Below are 10,251 nucleotides of genomic sequence, written 5' to 3'. Positions count from 1 at the left end.
ATTCCGAGCAGAATGCTCTCAACATGGACCGGCAGCAGGCGGCCTTGATCATGTTCTACTACGCGAACAGGTGGTTCTCCCTTTGGATCACCATCGTCTGTAAGTGTCGCCGTCGGTAGGCTCCGGTTCAGAGGTAGGTGACTTACCATTTCTCTCGTTCTCCACCAGCAACATTGGTTGTCTTCGCGAGCGCTGTCTTTGCCGTTGTTTCCGTCGAACGGCTCTCCCCCTCGACTGTTGCTCTTGCCGTATCGACGATCCTCGCCATTATGCAGGAGGTTGCGCTCATGATGACCAAACTTGGCTACCTGCAAACACAGCTGGTGGACGCGGAGCGGCTCAAACAATATCTCAGCCTTCCACTGGAAAAGGACGTTCAATCGCAACGCGATCTCAAAGAGTGGCCCCAAAACGGCAGAATTGAGTTCCAGAATGTCAATATGCGTTACCGGGAGGGCATGGACCTCGTTTTGAAGAACCTCACATTTGCTATTGACGGTGGACAGAAAGTGGGGATTGGTATGTATAAGCAAGTTTCAGGTAGCAGTCCAGCTTACGTCTACATTATCAATAACTTTTTCCTCTTCCATTTCTTTTAGTTGGTCGTACTGGAGCAGGAAAGTCTTCCCTAGCCCTTGCTCTGCTACGTATGGTCGAGATATCAAAGTCCGATTTCAATCAAGCTGATGTTGAGGGTACGGATGGCTTCATAAAGATTGATGACGTTGACATTGCCAGCGTGGATTTGGCGACTCTTCGCGAACGCTTGTCCATCATTCCACAAGAAGCGTTCATGTTTACCGGCACCCTGCGGGAAAATCTCAACCCATTCAGCAAAGCCACCGATCAGGAGCTGTGGTCCGCCCTGGAGAAAGTGGGATTGAAATCTCTGGTGAAGGAAATGGATGGAGGGTTGGATGCCACTGTTACTGAAGGTAATGTAATGTCCGAGCCGTACTGGCTAGCCAGGAATGAAATGGGCCCTCATCCAGTTACACTTTTTCTACAAATGAGGGTAGCCGGCGACAATTTCTCGGTGGGACAAAAGCAACTTGTTTGCCTGACCCGTGCAATCCTGCGCAACTCCAAAGTCATCATACTCGACGAAGCTACCGCATCCGTCGACAACGACACAGACGCCCTCATACAAGAAACCTTGAAAACCGAGTTTGGAGACTGCACCGTGGTCACGATTGCTCATCGTATGTATTCTCCCTGACAAAGATTTGTTTTCAGTAACATTTCTCATCGTTCTATCCCGTCCCACGCAGGGGTGAACACGATCATGTCTTACGACAAGATCATCGTCATGGATGCTGGCCGTGTGGTCGAGATTGGCGCTCCCGGTGACTTATTGGCGGATTCTACCTCCCATTTCTTTGGGCTCGTGCATAATTCTGGACAGCAATAGATAGCAGTAGGAAAAGGATACTTCCCTTTACGTTTTCTGGCAGATACCATAGAATTAGGTAGAACTTTTCACATGATATAGACTCTATAGGCCTGTGACGGGGTACCAAGACTGTTTAGATATTTATGTATCTATGAACTGCGTTTGAAAAAGAAACTGTTAAGCCTCAATCGGAATAGTAGCATAACTACATCCAGCTTCCTTCCCTTCAATGGAGACAAACACCACCTCTTTTGGCTATAGAGTGAAGTCTCCAGCTCCCGCGAGTCTAATCTCGGTGCAAGCAACAACACTCAAATCCAAAAGAATCACCGGTAGCACCGCAATGGCGTACAGGAAGGGTGTCATCATATCTCTGCACACACAAACGTTCGATGGAGGCGGGGGATTGACTGGACCATAGAGACGAGGGATTGCTTTCCCTGCACCAGCCCCAAAGACATGACCGAAAAAGTGGCAACAGCCAAACCATCCGCTTTTTTTCATGGACTTGGCCCGAAGGGTAACCCGGCTTTGAAGGCTCAAGACACCTTCTCTTCAGTCAAAAGTCCCCAAACCAATTAAAAACGAGGTGCCAGAAAGATGGCTGATAACGACTTTAAGCTGACTTTGGAGGCACGTTTAAAGGCAGGCAGACACCTTGCCATGACTCCACAGTACCAAATGAGGTGCTAAAAAGACGGCTGTTATCTTGTAGATGACTTTCTTGATGATCTGAAGTCAGCCTTCTGTCCTGTTCTACTGGTTTCGTTCCCACTAGAGAAGACGTGAGCGCAGTAGTTTGCTCGACTGGCGCACAGAGCCGAGGGGATAGTTGCCCAGCACCGATTCCAAATACAGGGCCGAGCCAGCGGAGACGGCTTGAAGCATTGCTTTGTTCGTCAATGGACTGGAGAAACTATGATATTATCATTCGGAAAATGGTTGCCTGACCACAACGGCGGACAGTAACAGCAGAGCAGAGTGTACTTTAGTGCAGTTATGCTGACTTTGCAAGGCACCTTAATAGGCACCTTAATAGAACCATTATGGTGATTTAAAAGTCGCAAACCAGCTAAAAACAAGGTGCCAAGTTATTAACTTGACATAGGGCTCGGCTAGTCACGACAAATAGAGTGTGAAAAGTAGGAAACAACTAAACTTGAATGTTTGCTCTGCCGTTAGCATGCGACGATTGCGAAGTGAGAGGTGAAATGGTATCCTTCGGCCGCAAGCAAAACGAAATAACTCAAAAATGTATATGAAGGCGGTGACGTTTGATGATGAGGCACTTCTCTAGAGCAAGGGCTCTTGTAAGATCGTGCGACATAATGTCTATTTGTTTTATGGAAATACTTTGATGATACAAGATACAAGAGATCTATGGACAAAACGGATTTTAAACAACCAAAACGAATTCAAAGAGGACTTGGGAAAAGAATACTAGATTGGGCAGACCGCAGCGACCATGGGCTCGACATCCAAAATGAAAACGCTGCGCTCGGTGGGCTTGTCTCCGGGCTCGGCTTGCAAAACGGCACCTTTGAATGAACCGACCCATTCAACATGAGCGCACGTTCTTTCCTTGAGAAAATACCTCTGTACACAACACCGAACGATACCTGCATAGTGGGTGCATTTGTCGTCATAGACCGCAAAGCTATCGAGAGGTTCTTCCAACGTAAACGTGGTGAAAATGTCATTGGCCGGAACCGTGGAGGGGTGCTTGTCGGCGTGCTCTGGTTTGGCGACAACATTCTCGCCACCTGCCGCATTTTTTCTGCGAACCATGTGGACGAACGAAAACTTGTGGCCGTCCTGGTGCAGGGCGTTCGGAGTGTTGATGCCCACTGGCCAAGATGGGTTTGGAGCCGTCTTGACAAAGTGGATTCCGACCAAGATCGGGTGGCGAAGCTCGTCCTCTGACCAGTCACAGAGGGCAATATCCATTAGAATCATTCGATTGAGGAGAGGGAGGTTCCTAATGGACTCTGTGATGGGGCTGTACCAGCGACGGACGTTGCTGCAGTCCACATTGAATGCGCCTGTTGCGTGTCAGAGAAGAGCAGCAAATTGGTTTTAGCTACATAAATGGCAAACGACAAGCCCCAACTTCCAACTGGTACGGAACCTTGATTATACGGAACCTCCTCGTTGCCGTTCTCGTCAAGGTAGGGCGGCAGATACCGGACACGCATTGGCTTCTCCCAAGGAAGAACAATGGCGCGCGAGTAGGTTCGATACCGGCTCCAGTTGCTGGGAACAAAGTTATCAGTGGGAAGAGAGTCAAAGTCTTTCCTCAGTTGACGGATACTCTCTTCAATCTCAGGTTCGCTCAAACCAAGAAAGCGTCTTGGGTTGAAACGAATGTGAGTCGCATGCTTCAGATTCTGCACCTCGGACTCGATGAGGTTCTGGGTCTCGACGGGTAGGATGAGGTTGTCATCGCTAGCTGGGACCGGAGGGCGAGCAGTGGATTCACTGGAGTTGGCCTTGGCCGATGAAGTTGCAGGCAGGGTGTCTTGATACAGTATAGGACTCATGCTGCCGATCTTTAAGCAATGCAGGGAGGTGGGCAAGTGGGCTTACTCTGAGAAATGGCTGAGAGAGTCTTCGTGAGAGACATGCTCCTCTTTTATATAATTGGGTATCCTGTAGCAGTCAGCCAGCAGAGAAAATGGGATATACCGCAAGCTAGCGGTCATGGAGAGTCACCAGCAGTCGTAGGTTGGATAACACACGCCATTGCGGATGCCAGCCTGTCCGCTCCGGTCGGCCACTGCAAGCGGGCTCTTTCTCTCATTCCGGTGGGCCGTCGCTTCTGTTGAGGCGCACACGGTGGGCGGAGATACGGCGGTATTGCATTCAGAACGGTCGGAATGTACATCAGGTTCAACTCGGCGGGAAGCGACGGCGACTTTGTGAACAAAAAAGATATGTATGCCAAGCCTCCGCCGAAAATCAGCGGAGAATACCTACAGAAGGAGGGAAATGGCTGTAAAGCTCCGCTCAAAGTAGGTTGGCTGAATCCCAACAAGTCCGGGGACTTTTGTGGTTCATCGCGCACGACTCCCAAAGCCATCAAATGCCCGACGCATTACGCAAGCATGAGGAGTCCGCAGCATCCATGAACATGAAATGCGGATGAGGCAATCTACCACTCATTTTTGGAAAGAAGCCATAATAACCCTTTCTGGAGAGATTACCGAGAAGTCTCCGCTCCGATCCGGTCCCGACAGTTTGGTAGTTGTAGCCATGCCACGTCGTGGGTCCGCCGGTGATTTACATTGTTGGCGCCTTCCGCACCGTTCCCCCGGCGCGCGTTCATTAGGTCTGATTACGTTAGCATTCAATTCCGATCGACGTACCTGTCAGCCTTGTCCATGACGGCGGCTTTTTGCAGAGAGATCTATAGGAATATATTTAACAAGTACTATAGATACAGACAATCCTGAATTGCCGAAGGAGGTTGAATTCCTGGCGGGATGAAGAAAGTTGCCGAAGAAGACCAGATTCTCTCACATCGCAACTGTTACAGTTTCTAATCACCGGGCGACGATTTGTGGCCGACAATAGGCGCCAATAATACGTTTGGTGCATTGCATAACCCAGGTGATTGCAACTACATCCCGCGGGTGTAAAGTGAACCTTCAGTGAAATTCGCCGTTTCTTTTCAACCGTTGATTGGCGTGTGCATCCGTCGCAACCGGGGCACTGGTACTCTAATGGAAAGCCAAAATTGTTCTTCAACTGCAGGTAGAATACATGTAGTCCCAGCTGTCCAGTTATAAACCAATTGTAAAATGTCCATAATCCAATGTGGCAAGTTTCCGTCTTCAGCTTCAAGTTCTCACCAACAATATGATCCCAGTATCGACTCATAATACGAGCAGCCGGGTTGGAGATAGCACACTGCGCTGGTCATTTTACGTTCCATCATGGTCACCGAGCGACAAGGTAACCTCTTAACAGTGATCCTTTCCCGCATCCGCTTGCTGTACTGCCTTTTGTTGTCCTTCATTGACTTCACAAGGGCATGCGCGTACTCATTCAGATTTCCGCAAAATCCTCTTATTTGGTAGTTCACAGATCAATTGCTACGTCTACTGCCTCCAGCAGAGCAAGAGCGGGTCAAGCGATACAGGTTCCGGATCGATGCGTGTAGAGCTCTCATTGGTCAACTTTTGGCACGTACTGCAGTAATCGCCCTCCTTGCTTCTCAAGATAGCTTCCCAGATCTGTCACTTCATTCTTGCTGGTACGACATCGATATCAGCAGAGATGCGCATGAAAAACCCTTCTTAGTAAGTGCATATCGAAGTCTGTACCTTGTGTCAACCCTTTGCGGATCAGTCTACTCTATCTGAGCTGTGTCAAACGTACTCGACCACTCTACTGCCGTTGCTAACTGGATTGTCAGTTTTTGCCACGCGTGCCTTTCTTACAGTTCAACGTGTCGCACCATGGAGACTGGGTTGTAATAGCCGCGGGCTTTTCAAAGCAGTTGGGAGTTGACGTATCGTCAGTAGACAACCCATCGGACGAACCCGTAGACGAGTATCTGGCGGATTTCGACGAAGTGTTTACCGAGGCAGAGTGGGCGTATATTCACGGCAGCCGCAGTCACCATGACGGAGATGGAAGACTCGACAGCTCTGCAGGACTGAGAGAAACGCTGCCAAAATGCTCTGAGACGTGTCGTACTAGCAGTTGCAGCGGTCGCGCTGACATATGTGCACCTGATATTAACCCTATTCTGCAAGGGGAGCGACTGACTCAAGAGCAGCAGAAGCTGCATCGATTCGCACAGCTTTGGGCATTGAAGGAGAGCTACGTGAAAGCTATTGGGGTCGGGTTAGCGCTCGATTTGCGGCGGGTCGAGTTCCGATTTGAGCAAGCGCAATCACCGTTGATGGAACTTCAGGAGACGGTAAGTGATTGCATCGCCTCATGCGGAAGGATCCAACAGAATCGCCAAAGGATTTTTACGCAAACTCCCTTGACCTGTATTTTGAGCTTTCCTTTGTGCTGACACATAGGTACACCTACCGAGCTCTATACGTGTTGCGTTGGATACAGTTGTCCAAGCACAAATTGACTTTGACCTGCGTTATTTGGACTCGCGGCACCCGGTCGCCTGTTGTGTCATGAGCGCATGCTCGAATACGCCTTGGTCAACATCGTTCGAAGCGACCACCTCCTACCCGCCAGCCACTTCCTCGACATCCCAGCCTCCTGCAGATGACGTACCGAAGCAGGAGAAAGAAACTAGAGGAACAGATCAAGTTGCTGGGACGCGGTTTCAGGCGCCATTTCGATGCATAACCTGGAACGAGCTCTACACGCGAATCGTGGCAGCCGGTGGCCGGATATACGCCAGCTGAAGAAGATGAAACCTGGTTGAAGCGGACAGGCGAAGCACACAAGATGTTGCCAGGTGGTGTTCGGTCAACCCGAGGATAACTGCTGCCTGCACCCAAGTCGCTTACGCAAGCAGACACTGTGCTTAGGACGCGCAGTCCCTCCCTCAAGCAGACCATGTGCTTAGGAAGCGCAGTCCCTCCCAAGGTTCCGATATTCCGAAAAGCTGGTCCTTACAACTACTACGTGTTGGAGCGTTTGTTAACCCCTCAATATCAGCACATTAGGACAGCCAACGTCGAAATGGCTCGCTTGGATCGAAGGAAATTGGCCGCTCCCGCAAGACCAAAGGCTGGAAGGCGTATATAGCTGGGGCGGCCAGCGAAACGAAATAAAATGTGACGTCCAGTTGTTGCATCCCCCCGCCCCCCTCCAGATGCCCCACGGCGGTTACGCTCACTTTCAACAAAAGTTAATTCCACTGTCAAGGCAGGCCCTTGCACACAACACTGACGACCGTCGCGCTCATCCTCCTCCTAGAACGACAGCATACTCGAGTTGCGCATATTCCTTAATGTAACGATGACGGCCAACTGTTCGTCTTTCTTTACCGCTTGTGTCTCGTCGGGAAGAGCAACTATCGCCAGCGGTCCCCCTCTACGCAGCGCATGCCAGGCTTGTCGTGCGCGTAAAATTCGATGCAGTGGTAAGCTGGCATGAGACATCCCAAATTGTGTAGAACATGGGCGCAAACTACTCTTATTGGCGAAAGGTGCTAAGCACTCCTGTGAGGATCTTGGCTTTGAGTAAACCAGCAAGAAAACTGGAACATTCTGCCTGCTGCTGACACGTCAGATGGCTAACCGTTTCGCGCACAACGTTTTTAGGTCAAATTGAAGGATGTGATCGATGTCGAGTGCTTTCAAAAACATGCATCTATGTTCCGAGACAGAAGCTAGGTCGCCCAAGCTCGAAGCCGCAGAACGGCCGCACCGCGAGATCTGGCCATACTCGTACTCCTCGCGCTGATCCTCGACATGCTGCTATGCCAATTGACCTTGACTTGAGCAGTATCTTGGAGTCTACTCCTCCCAGCTCCACCACAACCTCCCCTGTTGCGGATTTTCCTAGTCCCCAACCAGTAGGCACACCAAATCGTTTGCCAATACCGCACGCCAGTCCCCGGTTGTCGGTCCGAGACTCTGGCGACGAAGATCTTTTCCGGAGCATCCCCGATATGATTGCATTTTCTTCCCCAGACTCGCGACAACCCTGGCTTATGCCGACGGAATCGCGCAAGACCTGGTCGCCCAATTCCCTCTCAGTTCCAGGTGGCGGACACCATCATGTTTGTTTCTTGGCTCTGTCCCGACGGCTGCTCCGCGTGGTGCTTCGTCCTCACCTAGACTTGGCGCAGAAGAACAGAGCGGTCTGCCGTACCTCCCCGGAGCTGCACAGTTCGGGTGAAGAGTTATCTAACACGCTCGAACCAATGCCACATACCTCGCCGTGCCCTCATAACTGGGAAACAGCACAGCAGGATCTCAAGACTCTAGACGGAGCGGAGACGTTCCAACTTATTGAGACGTTCTTCCTGTTCCATCCCCTCTCCTACCTGGTGAACAAAACCCTTTTCCACAAATCGCAAGCGACGCAGTCCTCCCCGGGGCCTCTCACTTTGGCTGTGTTGGCCGCGGCTTCGTGCTGGCGGCAGGCGATCGGCACATGCAGGGATGACGAGTCTGCGGCTCCACATTCTTCCACCGAATGCAACGGGGAGTGCGAGCGAGCCTTTTCAATAGCCCTGGAAGCGATCTATATCCGTGTCGACGCCTGCTTATCGCTCGAGATGCTGCAGACCCTCCTTATCGTCATCTTTCAGCGATTGCTAGTACCAGCCGGTTCGCCAAAGAACATGCAAGAAATGCAAGGGATAATCCATTTGGCGTGGACACTCGCGCAAAACTTGCGCAAAGAATACCCCCTTCAAAGCTCTCAGCAGCATCCAGCCAATACCCCGACTTTAGCTTCTGCACACCGGCGCGGGTCCATCTCTCAGGAGGACGTCGAGAGCGAACTGGTAAACTTTTGTTGGTGGACGTGCGTCGTATTCTCGCTATACAGTCGCATTGTGTCCGGCTTGTCCCCAACGATCCTCTTGTCTGCCATGGAACCGAGGCCGGCTAATGCCGCACTTTGCGCGCAACAAAAAGGTTCTTTGTCAAGTAAGTATGATCTCCAGCATCGTAAAATGGTGCCAGAGTCAGTGTATGCCTCGCGGTTGAGTACGTTCGTTGCTACCACCGAAATCTGTCTCTTGGCCGCATGTATTATTGACACAAACCACGGTACCCACATTGACGAGACTCCCCAGATACGTTCAATGCCACCGAGTATGGCGAATATCCGTCAACGTTTCAATATGAGCATGGAAGCTCAAGCTCTTAGCCACACGGACAATGTGACTGGACAAACTCGGCAGCTCTTGTTCCAGATGCTTTATCTGAGATTGATTCCGGAGAAGCATGAGACAGAAGCTATGGTTTACGAACCTAATCAGGCGAACGGACTGCGAATACCGCACCACGGCAGCTCCAAACTACAAGGTCTGGTGGCCGACCAGAAGCGGACGGTAATCACGGCAGGCGAATGGGATACAGCAGTGACGACAGTCCAATCTATCTTGGACAGCATGGCGTTGCTGTATGGCAGCCGAACAGGGACGGCAGACGAGTCATGCCAGAGGGAACGCTTTCTCCTGTGTTGGCTCGGGCTTGAGGTCTGCATTGGAGTTTTCCGCAAGCTGAGTTGCAGCTTAAACAGCTGGATAAAAGCTTTCAACTGCCACCAAAGCGACCACGCGATGAACCACGATTGGCAGACTTGGCGCAGAGTCCAGGCGTCCCTGCTGGCGAGTATGCACAAGACTCGCCACTTGCTCGAAAGCGTCCCGCCGGTAGCGACGAAGCCGATACTTCAGCACTACCTGCAACAGCTGATTTCTGTGCGGCAACAACAGCAACAGCAGTTGCATAGATTTTACACTTCAGAGATGCCCCAACACCAACCCCAGATCGATCCGTATCAGCAGCAGGAGCATCTTCAGGTGGTTTCACCTCAAAAGCCGCAGCCGCACCATCCTCGTCCTCAGCATCAGCATCAGCAACAGCAACCGCCACAACCCACCGACGCTTTGGACGACTATCTGTGGGACAACCCCGTTCACTCCCAGCTACCATCTACACTTCACGACTCACGCAATGTCCAATCTGTCTGGTCACCACCCGAGGAGACTCAAGCATCGTTCACGCTAGATCTTGAGGCACCTGTGGAAGGCGCCGCGTTTTGCGGGTTCGGTTGTTGAGTGTTGGATCCGAAATCAGCTCCCAGTTTAAGCGGGGAGATATCTCGCTTCCCACCACGCCTTTCTACGGCGTTTTCCCAGCCCTCCAACGGCAACCTGCCCCTCGCTGCCTGGCGAAAGTCTTGAGGTCGACCTG

At 51.2% G+C, this 10,251-nt stretch overlaps 4 protein-coding genes across 4 annotated transcripts; 3 read left to right on the top strand and 1 right to left on the bottom strand.

The window, feature by feature from the left end:
* Positions 1-23: 23 nt before the first annotated feature.
* SPPG_03064 (uncharacterized protein) lies at positions 24-1,411 on the top strand (the record flags this gene model as incomplete). Its single annotated transcript, XM_016751349.1, has 5 exons — positions 24-99; positions 169-519; positions 600-935; positions 1,020-1,202; positions 1,272-1,411. The coding sequence occupies 5 exons, from the start codon at positions 24-26 to the stop codon at positions 1,409-1,411; spliced, it is 1,086 nt and encodes a 361-aa protein (XP_016609289.1).
* Positions 1,412-2,665: 1,254 nt separating this feature from the next.
* Positions 2,666-4,254, bottom strand: SPPG_03063 (uncharacterized protein). The gene is made up of 3 exons (XM_016751348.1): positions 3,522-4,254; positions 3,013-3,435; positions 2,666-2,931 (listed from the first exon to the last, which is right to left on the bottom strand). The coding sequence occupies exons 1-3, from the start codon at positions 3,931-3,933 to the stop codon at positions 2,834-2,836; spliced, it is 933 nt and encodes a 310-aa protein (XP_016609288.1). The 5' UTR covers positions 3,934-4,254; the 3' UTR covers positions 2,666-2,833.
* A 1,074-nt stretch (positions 4,255-5,328) lies between these two features.
* SPPG_03062 (uncharacterized protein) lies at positions 5,329-6,774 on the top strand (the record flags this gene model as incomplete). Its single annotated transcript, XM_016751347.1, has 4 exons — positions 5,329-5,347; positions 5,480-5,694; positions 5,838-6,320; positions 6,430-6,774. The coding sequence occupies 4 exons, from the start codon at positions 5,329-5,331 to the stop codon at positions 6,772-6,774; spliced, it is 1,062 nt and encodes a 353-aa protein (XP_016609287.1).
* A 275-nt stretch (positions 6,775-7,049) lies between these two features.
* Positions 7,050-10,251, top strand: SPPG_03061 (uncharacterized protein). The gene is made up of 2 exons (XM_016751346.1): positions 7,050-7,457; positions 7,639-10,251. The coding sequence occupies exons 1-2, from the start codon at positions 7,334-7,336 to the stop codon at positions 10,113-10,115; spliced, it is 2,601 nt and encodes an 866-aa protein (XP_016609286.1). The 5' UTR covers positions 7,050-7,333; the 3' UTR covers positions 10,116-10,251.

The sequence above is a fragment of the Spizellomyces punctatus genome, assembly GCF_000182565.1.
Source record: "Spizellomyces punctatus DAOM BR117 chromosome Unknown supercont1.5, whole genome shotgun sequence".
NCBI lineage: Eukaryota > Fungi > Chytridiomycota > Chytridiomycetes > Spizellomycetales > Spizellomycetaceae > Spizellomyces > Spizellomyces punctatus.
Note: the sequence above shows the minus strand (reverse complement) of the source record. Positions and strands in the feature narration are given on the sequence as shown.